The 16,237-nt window shown below is 49.9% G+C and overlaps 1 protein-coding gene across 2 annotated transcripts in view; it reads right to left on the reverse strand.

Moving 5' to 3' along the window:
* Positions 1 to 1,856: 1,856 nt before the first annotated feature.
* Positions 1,857 to 16,237, reverse strand: part of RAB7A (RAB7A, member RAS oncogene family) — a 70,442-nt gene continuing 56,061 nt past the window's right edge. For both annotated transcript variants that reach the window (XM_059940503.1, XM_059940502.1), the window contains 4 exons: positions 15,286 to 15,412; positions 7,638 to 7,856; positions 6,029 to 6,157; positions 1,857 to 3,246 (listed from right to left, as the gene is read on the reverse strand). In XM_059940503.1, coding sequence (XP_059796486.1) covers positions 3,151 to 3,246; positions 6,029 to 6,157; positions 7,638 to 7,856; positions 15,286 to 15,412 — 571 coding nt within the window. In that variant the 3' untranslated portion in view covers positions 1,857 to 3,150. The remainder of the gene's footprint in view (positions 3,247 to 6,028; positions 6,158 to 7,637; positions 7,857 to 15,285; positions 15,413 to 16,237) is intronic.

A 16,237-nucleotide genomic window follows, 5' to 3' on the forward strand; every position in this document is an offset into this window, starting at 1 on the left:
GCAGCACACCTTCATCTAAAGGCACTTTCTTACTGAGAGGTAGGAGAAATTAGGACCAATCTGAATAGAGGTTTTGATAAGAAGTCCCATCAGTGCAACAAAGTCAGTCCCAGACCCCTTACAGCTTGTTGGAGTGAACTGAACGCAAGCACAGCAATGCACATTCACAGGGCGACAGTGGGTTTGGATCAAGCTGAGGAGTACTACTGAGATGAATTTGTATCCGTGCAACAAATCATTCCCATTCTTCTCAAAAGTAACTTCCTCTTGTTAGAACAAAGTGAGATGAATGTAAACACAGCAGCACACATTCGTGGCAATTCACATTCTTACCGGGAGGCACAGCAAATTCAAACGAACTTAACTGTGTTACTGAAAAGAATTTGCATTAGTGCAAACACTCCAAATCCCATTCTCCTCAAGAGCAAATCTTACTGCTTGCTGGAGCAAACTTGTTTCTCTCAGAAGCACGTGCTGATGCTGACTCTTAGTAGGATTATGGGAAAAGACGCTGTATTAGTGCAGAGTTCAGTCTCAGCCTTACTTCGTACTGTGGAGAAACCAAATCTAGGTAAGTGTAGCTGTATATGTAGAGTTTAGGTAAATAAGGTGAGATCAAGGTCAGCCAGACATTGGGCTGACAGGACATTACATGCATTAGTCTCAGGCTGGAGTAAGGTTGTCATGGTAGGTAGGGTTCAGTGTTAACTTCAAAGTTGGAATATGACAGGGTCAGGAGGAGGGTCAGATTCAAGGTCATTTCAAGGGGGACCATGTTTAGGGTGATTGTCAGTGACAAGATGAAGCTGAGAACAGAGTCAAGGTCGGTTGAAAGTCAAATTTCGAATCAGCTAGCTACGGTTGGGATCAGGGCCACAAGGTTATGTTCAAGCTCATTTCAAAATAAAGCAGGTCAGTGTAAGGATGATCATCAGTTTTAGGGCATGGTTGAGGTCAGAGGTCAAAGTCCATTTCCACGTCATGTTCAGGGTTAGGACCCGAGGGACCCGGTCTGAGAACAGCAGCCTGGTCCACACAGCACGGCCCAGCACTGGGCCGCCAGCTGGGAAGGACACTGCTCCTCTCGAGGCCAAACAGCATAGCCACCAAGCCCAGCCCAGGGTGCAGGGCCCCAGAAGGGGTGAGCCCCACTAGCCGCACCAAGCCCAGCCCAGGGTGCAGGGCCCCAGAAGGGGTGAGCCCCACTAGCCGCGGCGGCACTGTGGTGGTGAGCTCCTGAGGACGGTACTTTCACACGTCAAGTACGAGCCAAGAGCAGCAAGGGAAAGACACCGACTGAGGGGCTTGAGAAGTGGACCCAAGTAGAATCCAAAGGCTAAGTCTGCAAAGCCTACACTGTCCTGCTGCGGGAAGCATGACTAGTTCCCACAGTTGGTTCTGGGAGGCACCTACTCAGTCCCGGCTGTTGCTTGTCTATGTTGGAACATGGGGCTGATGCGGCCAGATCTTCCTGTCCTGTGAAAAATCAGAAATCCAGAACTATGTGATGGCCGACCATCACAGCATTAGCAACCACGCCAGTCAAAAAACAAGACAGCACAAAGGCCGAGTCACACTCACAGGCTGTGGGTGGTCCCATGGTTCACCAGCAGCTCGCGGTTGCTCCTCTAAAGGGACAATGCTCTCTCCATGCAGGGTCCCCCCCCACCAATACTGTGATTAAAAATGCAAAAGACAAAACCCAGGGACAGGTACTGCGGGGCTGGAGAGGAGAAGGCCTTTCTGCCTCAGAGGCCTGCGGGCCCAGAAAAAGCAGCGGCAGTGATTAGCTAACAGGGTCTCTCCTGAGCCCGAGTCTGGAAGAGGGAAAAAAGACAGGGCGAAGACAGACGGTCTTTGTTCTTGTTACATTTTATTGGCATCACGTTCATCTCTTTACAGAAGAACTCGGCCCACACCCTAGAATGCAGGCCTCTGGAGAGAGGGAGGTGCTCTGAGAAGCAAGCTACAATGCGGGCGGGTCCTGGGGCACAGCCGCCTGGCTCCTCACCCAGGACACAGGGAAGGCGTGGCGGGTTGTACTGGGAAGAAGAAGAGGCGGTCTGCTCACCTAAGGATGCCACAGCCCCGAAAGGAGTGCCTTCCAGAACAAAGGTAAAGTCACTAGGACAGGTCTGGTAGGATTTTCCTTTTCCTTTCCCTCTTGTACGTGGATGCTGATCTAATAGGGGAGTTTCCAAGTGTGGAGCAGAGAAAAAAAAGAAAAATCAGAGTTTTATATTTCTGAAACAGCCGTTTCTCCACTGCACACACCATGGTATTATGCAAATCAACCTCTTGGAAAAATTTAGATACAGAAGGGAACTAGACAGTTTTCCCCCTGGAGAGATGAAAAGCTTTTTGGCTCCTAAGTCTTTGATTAAAAGGCGTACATGAGTCTCGTGTCTACTGTACAGAATACTGCCTCCAGCTGGATTTCTGCAATCTGAGTGGCTGAACACTCCGCGATCCAGACAGGCTTCAACCCTCCATCTCTACGCCTGCATCACAGGACTTAAACACGTAATCCAAGAATTTCTTACACTAATTTATACACTTTTAATTGGTTGCATATATTAACATGTACTATAAGATTCTTTTCTAAGAAGCATTACATAATAAATGGATACTGTAAAAAGGTCTGATTAGTTAAAAGTAACAAGCATTAACAGATACATACAAAACTCAGCCTTATCAGACTGGGTGTGAGCCTGTAATGAAGCGCAGGGCACCCGCCTTCCCAAGTGGTAGCCTTCACGGGGGTGGGGGGGTAAAAAAGACCACAAGACAGTTAAAAAAACCAGAACTAATTAGACACGGGTTGACTGTAAACAGTTCTCTCTCTCCAGTGGACAAAAAGAAGCAGCCTCCGAGGCCGACTCCAAACCGGAACGATCTCTGCAGCCGGCCCGTCCTGCTGCCATCTGAGGGCTGACGCAGGGACCCCGATGGAGCCGTCACAGGCCTGGGCTGTGGAGTGAGTCTGTGTCAGGGGTGTGTGTGTGTGTGCAGGGGAGACTGTGTTTGGGGGTTCTTTTGGCAGCTGGATGTGAGAGATGACTGTTGGTGTGGAGAGGAGAGGGGCTCATGGTGGAAGGCCTACGTGTGTTCTTGGATCGCGAAGGACTCTGTGCTCTGCTCTCTGCCACTTCAGCAGCTGCAGCTTTCCGCCGAGGCCTTGGCCCGGTCGTTCTTGTCCAGTTTGATGGGCTCAGGGAATTCATTGTACAGCTCCACCTCCGTTTCCTGGGCAGGGAGAGACAGACAGGCTGGTCAGTCCAGGCTCGGGGAGACTCCCGAGCCCAGCCTGGGCAGATGGGGGGCATGGGCGCGGAGCAGGCCCAGCAGTGAAGCGAGGGCCCTGGCAGAGGCGCTCAAGGCCAAGTGAGCGGAAGACGGGGCAAGGTGACACGGAGCAGGCAGGACAGGGCTGACGTGCCCTCCGTGTTGACGTCAGCCTGGCAGCCTGGGGGCCACCGCCTGCTCCGGAGGCTTCTACCAACGCCTGACAAGAAGGCAGACGCTCCCGTGGGCTGGATTTGGCCGCTCTGAGCCGGCATTTCCACAGGGTTCCTGGGCACTCCTCCAGCCCCCTATCTGCTCTCATCTTCCCGGACTCAGGGTCTAGCTTTTCTTATCTCCAAATCTGCACACGCAGAGCCCAGCCGAGGACGGATCCCTCTGTCTGTGGGGGATCACAGGACACAGACTGGGGTCAGTTCAGTGGGACTTCCGCTGATTAGCATGTTTCCAGTGAGGAGCAGCTTTCTACTTCCTGATGCAGAAAAGTAATTTGTCACTTAAACACTGAGCACCTGCGCATCAGGAACTGTTCAAGGATTTGGGAAAGCAGGGACTGGTTCTATCCATCAGAAGTTCTCTAGGAAAAATCATTCCATTCACAATTGCTATAAAAGTAACAACCTCTAGGACTACGTATTTTTTTAAAAAGCTCTACTGAATACAGCAGTGTGTGTGTGCCGTGTTGTTCAGTATATTCAAAAGTGCCAGCCGCCACGACGCCCTGATTCCAGGACACTTCCGCCACCCCCAGAAGAAAGTCTACCATCGGCAGCCACCCCGGACCCTATCTGATGCCCTCAGCCCTTCACACACACTTAGCTACTTTCTGTCTTAACAGAGAGTCCTCACCGGAGATCGGATTTGCTGGCACCCTGATTATGGACTTCTGGCTCCAGAACTGAGAGAAAATAAAAGTCTGTTGCTTTAGCCACCCAGTCTGTGGTATTTGTTAAGGCACCCAGAGAGACTAATACAACGGTTGTACTGCAATTCCAATCAGAATCTCAATTAAGGTCTTATCTGGGGGGAGGGTGAGGAAAGAAAAAGTTGTACCTGGAATAAAATGAACCAAAAATAGCCAAGAAAAAAGATAAAATTAGTGAGGGGAGGCCTGCCTGATCAGGGGTCAGACGCAGAGGCAGCGAAATCAAGATGGTCCAGGCAAGGAGCACGCAGACGGCCAGGACAGACCCCAACGTATGTGAATACTGGATACTCAACTGAAAAATACTCTATGGCCAAAGGAATTGAAAAAAACCACTGCAGTAACAGGTGAAGTGAGGTTCAATTCAAAAGCGCTCTTGAGCACTGTGGGGTCCCGCGGGAGGGCTGCGTATGGGCTCTGCCGTGGAGAGTGTCAGCCGAGCTCCAGGGGGAGGCCCGCAGCGTGCTGGCAGGAACTGAAGGATTACTACTGTCCCTGGGAAAGCCAGGTGGCACTTGCCCGCAAAAATACACACACCTTTCAATCTAACAATCTCACTCCCGAGATGCCAGCTCGTCACTATAACGAGGCTCTAGGGACAGCAATATTCAGAGAGAAAAACTCCCAACAGTGATGCCAGCCAACAGGGAACTGGTGAAAAGCGACTCCTGTACAGCCCGCAGGCCAGGTGCCCCGACTGCCGAAAAGCGCGCCTTCTGTAAACCCGCGCCCAGGAGCTGCAGGACCACCCCGCCCTCTGCAGCTTCCACAGGCCCCCTGCCTCCGACTGCAGCCCTTACCTGCCCACTACAGACGACTGACAATGCTGGGACCTGCCACAATGCACCGGCCCCAACAGAGCTGCTGAGTCAAAAAGTCTTCAACTGGCACTTGCCAGCAAGAAGCCACTGTTATTTCGGGGGAACAGTTGAATAAAACAAAGTAAGAAAGAAAATGTAGGAAAACTTTATCCAAGGAATACAATTCCTAGAGCTTTGGGTTAACCTTTCTGGGGATCATTTAGGAGAATTCCAAAAGTCAGTGTATCTCATTTAATCTTCACAAGTGCCCCAAAAGCCCGCAGTCTCTTACAGCTCAGATATGATTAAAAAAAACAAACGGGACTTCCGTGGTGGTGCAATGGTTGGGAATCCACCTGCCAATGCAGCAGACACGGGTTCGAGCCCTAGTCCGGGAAGCTCCCACATACTGCGGAGCAACTAAGCCCGTGTGCCATAACTACTGAGCCTGCGCTCTAGAGCCCGCACTTCCCAACAGAAGCTACTGCAGTGAGGGGCCCCCACTTGCTGCAATTAGACAGTGTCCGAGCGCAGCAGCAAAGACCCAACACAGCCATACATAAATAAATAAATAAATAATAAATAGATAAATTTATTTAAAAAAACAAAAAAAACTAGATCCAATGATGGGCAGCAGAGCTGGGTTTCGAATTCAAGTTTATCCCCTCCTCAAATAGAAGGACCAATCTGACCAGGGCCACGTAGTGGCCTGGCCACCTGAGAGCTGCAAAAGGAAAGAACAACGCAGCTGCTCAGACCAGGGAGACCTCGGCAGAGGTCTCTGTTGCCCCGCACGGTTGAAGTTATTCACAAATGAGTGGACTTTCTGGCAGCCTTATTAGCAGACCGTGCCATTACCTTCCCGGATAAACACGGGGGTTTCTGGCTACATGGAAAAGAGTCAGCGAGGCAAGAGGATTAAGGCCAAGGCAGCCAGGCCGGGGCTGGCCCAGCGGTCAGTCCATCACCGGACGGAGCCAGACTACCGCCGGACACCCACCTGCTTCAGCGCGTTCCGGGCAATCGTCTGGAAGGCCTGCTCCACGTTGATGGCCTCCTTGGCGCTGGTCTCGAAGTAGGGAATGTTGTTTTTGCTGTAGCACCAGGCCTGTGCCCGCTTTGTGGCCACCTGGAAGAAGAGGCAGGGCATGTGTGTGCAGGGAACAGCGGGAATCCCACCTGGGAAGGACTGTCCCCCCTCACCGCCCCGGTCACCCCGCTGGCTACACACAGTAGAGCCAGGAGCCAAAGCACCCCGTCTACCACCCACAGCTTCCGACCCTCAGCTGCACTAAGATTAGAAGCAGCTTCTGAAGGGAGTAAGACGCCGGCCTGGGAAGAAGTAACCGTCCCTCCTGGGACCTCGAGGCCCTCAGCGCAGGACGGGCCTGGAAGCTTGGTCTTAAGCTCTGCAGCCCCTTCTGTTACTGCTCACGGCACTTCACCTGGCCAGACACCTACACACCAGAGCCCCGAGGCCCTCACCCTGCCTCCCATGTCCTGACCTTTCCCCACCCTAGCCCATTTTCAGGCATGAGAAGGACTAAGGCACTTAGGAAAGGGAGAAAAAGAGATGAGTGGTCAGAAATACATGTAGCTACGATTAAGAGTCTACATTCCCCAGAGCAACGCTATTTGAAAGAAACCTAGAGCAATTCTGCTCAAAGCCAAAGCATCTCCTGTCCTGTACACACGGGGATCAAGGGGGGGCCCCTGAGGCGCTGAGAGAGCACGTGAGAAGGTCACACCCGAATCCCCTCCTTCCCAGCGCAGAAAGGGAACGAGGCTCAGAGGCAAAGGTGCTAATGACCCAAAGTCACAGCTGCAGGGGCAGCATGGGGGTGTGGACTGGCCTCCTGGGCCCCGGTCCCCAAAGGCAGCTGGCTGGGAGGTAGTGCACCCCCAGAGCCAGTCTGGGCTCAGCACAGAACCCTCCAAATTCACACGGTACCCCAGAAGCAGGGGGCTCTCACAGGAGAGGAAAATGCTAGAAAGCTCCTCCTGGGCACCACAGCCCCGGACGCACTGTCATCTGGCATCTGAGTGCCCTCGTCAGATGAACACAGCGTCAGACTCAGGAAGCATCCCCTATTTAAGAGTGCATGAGCCAGACTAAGTGCAAGTCTGCCTTTGCGTCCGAAAGACCAAAATATCCCACGGCCTCAAGGCAAATCAAGTCACCGGGGCCAAGAGGGCTGGCCGCTGCAGGCAGCTCCATGGGGTGGACTTCCTACTTTGTTGCCGTAATTCCCAAGGGAACACCAACCACTGCAGACTTTGGCTGCCCGCCTCTCCACGGGGAAGCCAGGATGTAGGTCTTTACAGGTTAGGGAGCAAGGCCCCATTCCAAGGGCTGGGCAGGTGGCTAGTTAGTTGTCTCCCACACCCACCCCCGCATGGGGCACACGCAGCCAGAGACATGGGGTGTAGATCCCTGAGGCACGTCGTTTTTTACCAGTCAAATCTAAAAACAGCACCTGTCATCCAAAACTTAGCTGCCCCTCTACGAGAAGGCCCTTCCTGGGACTCAGGAGCCCTAACGCAAGCGAGGGCAGGTTCTCAGGTCCTCAAGCCCCCCGGTGGCGATCCCCCGCATCGCTGGCGCTTACTTGTCTGTTCTCGAGGTCAACCTTGTTCCCCAGCACGACGAAGGGGAAGCTCTCAGGGTCCCGGGGGCTGGCCTGGATGAGGAACTCGTCCCTCCAGCTGTCGAGGGTCTTGAACGTGTTGGGGGCAGTCACGTCGAACACCAGGACGCAGCAGTCCGCGCCTCTGTAGAAGGCCACACCCAGAGACTGGAACCTCTCCTGCCCGGCCGTGTCCCAGATCTGCGAGAGACAAAACGGTCGTTCCTTGGGGCGGAGCGCCAGGAGTGGGGTGTGTGGAGGACGCCAGGGGCCCTCCCAGAGACAAGCACTTCAGGACTCATCAGGGAACAGACTTCAGCACCCGAGTGTCCAGAGCACCCCGACAGCAATGTGAGTGGACGTGTCCCGTGAGTCTGGCGGATGCTAGAGAAATGTTCATCTTGATCCAGGTGGTGGTCACATGGGTAGATGTTTATGTAAAATCTGCACTGTAAACATAAGATTGATGTACCCTGGGAACTTTCTGGGGGTGATGGACATCTAGGGAGGTGATTATTCATTGAATTGGACATTTATTTTTACTTTTGGCCGTGCCGTGCGGCTTGCAGGATCTCAGTTCCTCAACCAGGGACTGAACCCAGGCCACGGCAGTGTGAAAGCACCGAGTCCTAACCACTGCACCACCAGGGAACTCCCAAACTGTACATTCAAATGTACGCATTTTACTGTATATATAAAGTTGACCTACAAAAACCCCAGTATGTTTTATTCATATTATACCTTAATTAAGAGACAAAGGAAACAAAAGTACCAGAAAGGGGGGGGTGGTGCCGGGAAGGAGAGAGGGGGAGAGAAATAAAGGGACAAGCAACGTGAGAACACGCCATGGAGGACAGATCCAGGTCGCTTCTGATCAATGGACCACCAGGCGCTCAGCTCAAAGAACTTCCCACCATTCACTGCCACGCCAGGTCCAAGAGCAAGGATGCATTTCCTCAACGCCCCAGATTCCAAAAGGGCCCCTGGTTTGCCTGGAGAGGACTAGTGTTCTCCAGAATGGCCGCACCCCCGCAGCGAGCCACGGTGCCGGGGTCCAAAGCAGTTCGCAGTTACTTCCAGCTGACAGTAGTCTTCACCTCTTGGCTCCACTGTCTGTTTGCAGGAAACCACTTAGCTTCAGAGCAACATGAGAATCTGGACCATCCTCATAACCCAAATAAATTTCAACCTTACGTCCAAAGCACCAGCCAATGAGCCGAAGGCCTGCGACTTAGACCAACATGGAGTGTGGACTGAGCCACGACAGTTTCACCTCCAGAAGCAGCGTCTGCAGAAGGAGGGCTGAGCTCCTCCCAGGCAGCCCACAGCACTCGGGGACACGCCAACCCCACCGCGGCCACAGACAGCTTCCACTTCAGGTAGGAAGAGCCTCGCCGCACAGAGTGCACACGGGATGCTTGCGCAGAGTGAGCGAACACACACGAGGATGACCCAGCAGAACAGGGCAGTATCGTGGGAGTCGCATTTCTCTACTACTACCAAGCTCATGATGTTCTAAACCCCACAAAACCTCCCAGAATGTTCTCCAAAAGGAGCCCTGAAACGTAACATGCAAATGCTGAAGGTTGGTTTTCCCTTGGGGACGGGCTCAAACAACATCATGGCAGACAGGCGCAGGGCCAGGACTTAAATATTGTCTGGAAATATCTAAAGCTGGGAACGGCAGCATTAGAACCCCTTAAAGAAGTTCCCATAAAGCAGTGCAACTACACAGGCTAAACTCTGGCTCACAGACGGGCCAAGGACAGTGCATGTGCAAGGGGGCTGTTGTGGTCGCCCGTCAGTGCGGGGCAAAGAGTGCCCACCCCAGCCCAGAGGTTACCCTCCGAGGAGGGCAGCTCTGCAAGGCCCACACAGCCCTCTCTTCCGACGTATGGGGCCCTCCACAACCAGCACACGACGCCACAGGCGACCAGACTCTGGGTCACAGCTCTGGCCGCAAGGGGCCCGGCCACGGCAGCCTACCCCTGCCCCCGCGTGCTCCAAGCACTCTGGGAAGAACCTTCCTGAACAGGACACGTCCTAGTGGCCACGGGGGCTCAGCGTGCCTGCAGGCGTGGAGTCAGGAGGCTGTGGTAATGTCCATGCGGGGCCCAGCGGTGCTCACACTACGTGGAAGGAAGCAGCCGCTGGGAACCAGAAGAAGTGATGATAAGGCTGAAGGGCAATGAAAGAAACAAAGCCGAAGACTCTGCCTGCTCTCAGTGGGCAGGGACGAACACCGCCTGCCCCACGCGAGCAGCAGGGCACACGTGCGGACGCACAGTCTCTGTGGACAGCGCGGCAGCAGCCGGACCCTGTGAGGGTCACCTCTGTGCTCTCCTGCTGTCCAACGTCCTACCCTGAATGCGTGTCCCTGAGTGGAGAAAAGAGCCTTTTCTCATAAAAGAAGACCAAGGTGGAGGGAGAATCAAGAACTCCGTCACAGCAGGTAAAAACTGACAACTACTTCTATAAAGAGAAACACAGGAAAAAAAAAATTAAAAACAGAATTAAATATAGGCTTGGACAACAGCAACAAAAAAGTTCCCATCAGAGAAATAACATCGTCACCATGTAAACATCTGGGTAAGTAAAGCAAAAGCCAAAAAATGCCCCGAAACTCTTGGCGTCCTCCCACCCAGAGGTCGTCACGAGCACACGTCCTTCTCTAGGTGCCCACGGTGCAGGGTCACTCACGCAGCTGCAATCTCAGTGCACAGGCCACTCCTCTCTGCCCCACGAAACACACAGCACCCTCCCCGGCGACAGCCCACATCCTTACTCTGCCCCACGGACTCAGCAAACCACTTCACTCGTTTTAAAAAAATATTGCTGCCAATTTTCCATAATTATAAGTAACTCAGTAATGAGCTTTAACACAGAGAGTCTTCCCTGTATTTCAGATTGCTTCTTTAGGACAGGATCCCAAGAGCAGAATTACACAGGAACTTTATGACTCTTGGCGGAACCAAATGGGTATTTGGAACTCAGATAATGAGAAGGCAAAGTAAGGAATTAAAAAGAAAAGTTGAAAAATTGAGGGTTATTCTTAACAAGTTTCCAAAATTAATTTAACTTAACACTTAGAAAAGTAGTCTTGTGGCTATGATCTTTCAAAATTTGTAATATTTTAACTGAAATACTTTATTTTCTACCTTCAAAATACACCCAATATATCTATCTACCCACAACTCCAAGGTGACAACTATTAACACTGCTGTTTTTACACCAGTTCTTCAGGAAGAGAGTCAACCCTTCCTCACAGCCTTCCTTCCCTTCCCCCCCAAGAAGTAAGCGGCTCCTGAGACCTGTATCACAGAGACAGTGTATGTAACATAATTACATACAAGATCCTCTGCATCTTTTTGCTGTTTTTTTCTCCAGATGTTAACAGCTGTACAGTATCCCGGTGCCTTAAAACACCACCATCGCCCCCTGGTCCTCTACGTTATCCGTAGTTCCTCGTGACCGCACAGAGGCTGCAGTAAGCATTCCTCCTCACTTCTCGTCGGGCCCCCAGTTTCCTCGGCTCCGAACCCAGAGGCAGAGTGGCTGCTTGTCAGGGGTGCGTGTGTGTGACGGCGGAGAGCCAACTGAAGTCTCCATTCGAAAGGCTGCACGGATATATTCCCACCAACAGTTTGAGAATATTCTACTTCTAGCCAAAACTCGATTTTGTCAGCCTTTTAAATTGGCAGTTCCTTGACGTCAGGCCACAGGACGTGGTTTCTTCTGAGAGTTGCCTGTTATCCACTAGGTCATTCTGCCGAATGGATACTATTAGGCATTATTAACAGTTTCTCCCAGTCTGTAGTTTGTTACTTAGAATCTTGTTATTCAGATGTTTACTGTGGTCTACTATCAATCTTTAACCTTTTATGATTTGTGCTTTCTCTATTTTAAATGCCTAAAGTTAAAACAAAAAACAAAAAAAACTGTATTTTCATTTTACAGGTTTTCATTTTGTGCTTTTTCCATTCAGGTCTTGAACACTCTGGCTACTCCTCACCAAATGGAAAGCCACCGGCCCAGGGCCGTTTACAGTATGACTTGTCCTCTGACTTGTCCTTTCCCCATTCTGCAAAGCCACCTATACCTACCCAGCGTCCAGCTAGGTGTGCCCTGTTTCTGTGCCCCCCGTCCACTTGATCTGTGGATCTCTGTGACAATATCATACTGTTTAAATTACTATGGCTTCATAAGTTACCTTTAGGTTTTTCATGCACACTTGACTCCATCTAATGTTTAATACCGATTGATTTCTAGCTTCTTCCTGAACAATATAAGAAATTTTAAAAACGCACCACAGTCACTAGTCTTTCCCCACACATTAAATTACACAGTTTCAATCCCGGTTTCCTTGTACTAGTTTGAAGCTACATACTCCTAATATTAGGGTCATAATTCTAAAAACAGATGCATACGCACAATTAAGTTTATCTCAGTCTATCTTATCTCAGACCTTTCCACTTCTGCCTGAAGTGTATCTCTCAGGGCTTCTGCCCCTGAGCCTAAGGAGGCGCTCGCTCTCCTTCTTGGAGGAGGGCATTTCCAGGGGGTCGGAGCACTCTGCCGACAAGCCCCGAGCTCACATCCCACAGCCTGCCCGTTCCCACCGTCAGCCTCACCGCTGCTCCTCCAGGTCATTCTTTTTCCTCTGGCTGCCTTCAAGTTCATCTTAAAAAAAAAAAAAAAAGAATTTTTTTTCCGTAGGATTTTTCTAGACTTCTTTATTTCTCCTGAGTCTGTGGATTTGATGCCACATCAGTTCTGGAAAATCCTCAGCAAATACCTTTCACCTGTTTGCTCGCCTGAGACTAAGTCCAACCTACTCACTGAATCCTGTTTTTACCTCTTTTCCCCATTTCCCACCATTTTTCTTCCTTTCAGCCCTCTTGTGGTGTGTATCCTATCTGTTGCTAAAAACACTCTCTATATTTCCAAACTGTGGTTATTGTATTTCATTTTTAGAAGTTCTACTGACCTACACCACCTGCTTAGTTTCTTCTCCACAGATACACAAGATTGCCTGATTTCTTTAAATACAAAGACCACTCTGAATTGCCAGGGGGGTTTCCACTGGTTCTTGCCTTGTTGTCTTAATTTGAATTATCTTTTTTTGCAAGCTGCTAAAGGCCCGTGAAAAATAGGTGAGGATTCCTCAAGATCTATAATGATGACGTCTTTGTCCGGAGATGATGGCTTTCATTTAATTCTAGTCTTTTAAACTGGCTGCAGGAGCACAAGGGCCAGCCTTTTGTTTCAATCTGAGGACCATGTTCTTTTTTCCACCCTTTCCAGACTCTCCTTGGTGCCCTGGCTTCTCCAGATGGGGTTGACTCCAGGAAACTCCAAGATCCGAGCCCATGGTACCTGTGGGGCTCTATCAGAATGGCCCCTGAGCCAGGAGGGGCTGGGTCTCGCTTCTCATCAGCCCACCTGGCTGTCAGAACCACAGCGTGGCTCTCCATCTGCTTCTCCTGCTACGGGACACGGGAAATCTTCAGGTGGCATTTGACCCTGGCACCCTGAATACATCCCATTTCCCTTCTGCTTTCTGTTGCAGCCAAGAACTCATCTAACTGCTGTTCCTTTATCTGTAACCTGTCTTCTCTCTCCAGTTGCTTTTAGGATTCTGATTTTTGGCACTCCAGTTTTGAGTTTACTCTTGAGGTAATTTGCTCAGCTTAATCTTGAAGTTTACTGTTTTCTTCAGCTGTGTTTAATCTGAGGTTTAACCGTTCAGTTTATTTCAGTGACTATTTTTTCACTTCTTGAAGTTCTACTAAGCTTTCCATATCCTCATTTTTTATAGTGCCCCCTTTCATTATGGTTTCCATTCCAAGAAATCTCTAGTCATTGTGAGCATTTTCTGCAGGACATTATTTCCCCTTGAGCTCATCCTCTGTCCCTATAAGGTGGTCTTATCTTTGTTTTTGCCAGGAGTGACAGAGGATTATGTCAGATCCTCCAGACTAAACTCTCTGTGCCTGGCAGAGCAGAAACTGAGAATCCACACACAGGCACAGTGGGGCTGGGAGTCTCCAACCAGGAAGCAAGCAGCAAAGCCCCAGCCTGCACCCCACATGCCAGCTTTGCCACTTCCGTGGGCTGAGGTTTGGGGTCCTGTTTTCACATCTTTCCAAGGTCCTAGATGAGTGTGTGTCTATGTGTGCAAGGGAGTTCTGAGTTCTGGGCCCGCACCTTGTGCAGTTCACGCCTCTTGTCCTTGATGACAGACAGAACTCAAGTCTCTGTTATAAATTCACAAATCACCATGGCAGGAGCCCCTGTGCTTATTATGATGAGCTTTCAGTTCTCTCTTCTTTCCTGCTATCTGGTAATTTCCTTTTCTCTCAAGCTTGGCTTATTCAAACTTTAGTTACACACACACACACACTTACTATTAAAGTATACTCTCTGACTTACAATATTATATTAGTTTCAAGTGTACGACACTGTGATTTTATATTGTTGTAAGTTACAAAAGGACCACCACGATGTCTAGCTACCATCTGTCATCGCACAGAGCTATTACAGTACTGCCGACTATACATTACTTCCCCAGGACTTATTTATTGTGTGACTGGATGTGTGTACCTCTTAATCCCCTGGACCTATTTTGCCCACCTCCAGCTGTACACTGAACACCTCTGTGTGTACGCCTGCGGTATGGGGGAGCCACATTAGCCCCATCCTGGAGGTTTGAGTTCCCCTGGGAGCATGTGACAGCTTGAGGTCAACACATGTAAAAACTATCTGCAACCTGTACCATCCAAACATTTCAGCGAGCCCGGTGCTCGCTAGGACCCCCATGTCTTAGTCTCCCCAGGACATCATTTAGCAGAGAAAGTAAGGAACAACTGGTGTGGAGGTGGGAGCTTCCAAAGACAACATCTGGGCTGAAAGTTGACGACTTCAGGATGGGTGCAGCTGCGTGACCAAAGGGCCTAGCAGGCAGAGACACGTGCAACTACAGCTGTGCAAGAGCAGCACCTGATTTGGAAGGACTGGCAGGAGATGAAAAAGTGAAGAATAGTTTGTAGCCGGAATGCAAAGGCTTTTAAAGAGCCATGTGAAGGAATCTGTTTTTATCCTAACTGTTGAAAGGGAAGCCCTTGAAATCAGATTAAGCTGATACATGAAAAACCACATTGGCTTAATAGAAACACAACTTTAAGGGCTACAGATAGGACAGATTATAAGAAGCCAGAAAAACTAATTTAACAGCTGCTGTAAGAACCTAGGAGAGACACAAAGATTTTTTTGGCCTAAAGCACTAGGCGAGGGTATTAGAAAAGAGACAAGTTACACATTTTGGAGACATAAGACAGGAACCTGTAGGTTGCCAAATTTACAGCAAACAAACAAAAAAACAAAACCAGGAAGTCCAGTTAAATTTGAACTCTGGAAAAAAATGAAAAATGTTTAGTATGTCTCACACAGTATTTGGGACATACTTGATGTCTTGCATTTTATCTGGCAATCCTACCTGTAAGCCAGTTATCCATGAATATAATAGTGAGATCTAAAGAACAGGGAGGGGAAAATGCCTGGGCATGAAAAAGGGGTAAAGACGAATGACCAAGGCTTGCTTGGCTGGCAAAGGTGAGACATGCGCGCTTACCTGCATTGTAACTAGTCTGTCATCCACCATCACCTCCTTTGTCAGAAAGTCTGCTCCTATTGTGGCTTTGTACTGATTACTGAATTTCTTGTTCACATACTGGTTCATGAGTGATGTCTTACCGACTCTGAAATTGGAGAAAAACCACAAGTATAAGTCAACTAGGAAGGCACTGAAAACTGACTCTGACGCCTGCAGCTCGGAAGGAACCTGCCCGTCCTGCAGGAGAACAAGGCCCTGCCCACCCCCATCAGAGGAGGAAAACTTCCCAGTTCACTCGCCTGACGACATGCTTTCTCCTGGGACAAAAACACAGGGTACAGATGCGGGCCAGATCTGGAAAAGCTGCTTCTAGGTTCTGGTATAGTTGGTAGAGCCTAGTATTATTATTTCTCTCCTTCCAGAAGCATGCCAACAAATACTCTGCTTCTAAAAGAAGCCCCAGCAATAAGATCGCTCCACTAGTCCAAAAATATCTCTGCCGCCTTGGGTGTGTCTCCATTGAGTGGTTGCTATTCAGTCCAAGCAAATAATAGCCAGAGGAAGCCACTGGCTCCGGGCAGACATTTACACCAGTTATAACCAACCTGCTGCTGCAAAGTTTAAAATCTGAAGCAGAAAAAAGCACCAATATTCCACCAAACCAGAATCTACCTCAAAGTATGCTCCTCCAGAGGTATTTTCCAGTAAGAAAACTCAGCAAGAGACAATGTGTGATTTTTTTTTTTTTTGGTGATGAGGTAGTTAGGGCAGGCCGAAGAGAACGCAAGCCTTCCTCACAGCCAGTAATACCTTCCTTTTCACAAAGGAACACATTCATTTCACATGTAGAGGGGACCTGGAAATACAAACAGCCCAAGGCAGTGTTCTCCACCCGGCCACGTGCACCAGAATTTCCAGGGGGAAAAGACAGGAAATCTGTAATCAGGCAAGTTTGGGTAACACAGGCTAA

Source organism: Balaenoptera ricei, chromosome 11, assembly GCF_028023285.1.
Source record: "Balaenoptera ricei isolate mBalRic1 chromosome 11, mBalRic1.hap2, whole genome shotgun sequence".
Taxonomy (NCBI): Eukaryota; Metazoa; Chordata; class Mammalia; order Artiodactyla; family Balaenopteridae; genus Balaenoptera; species Balaenoptera ricei.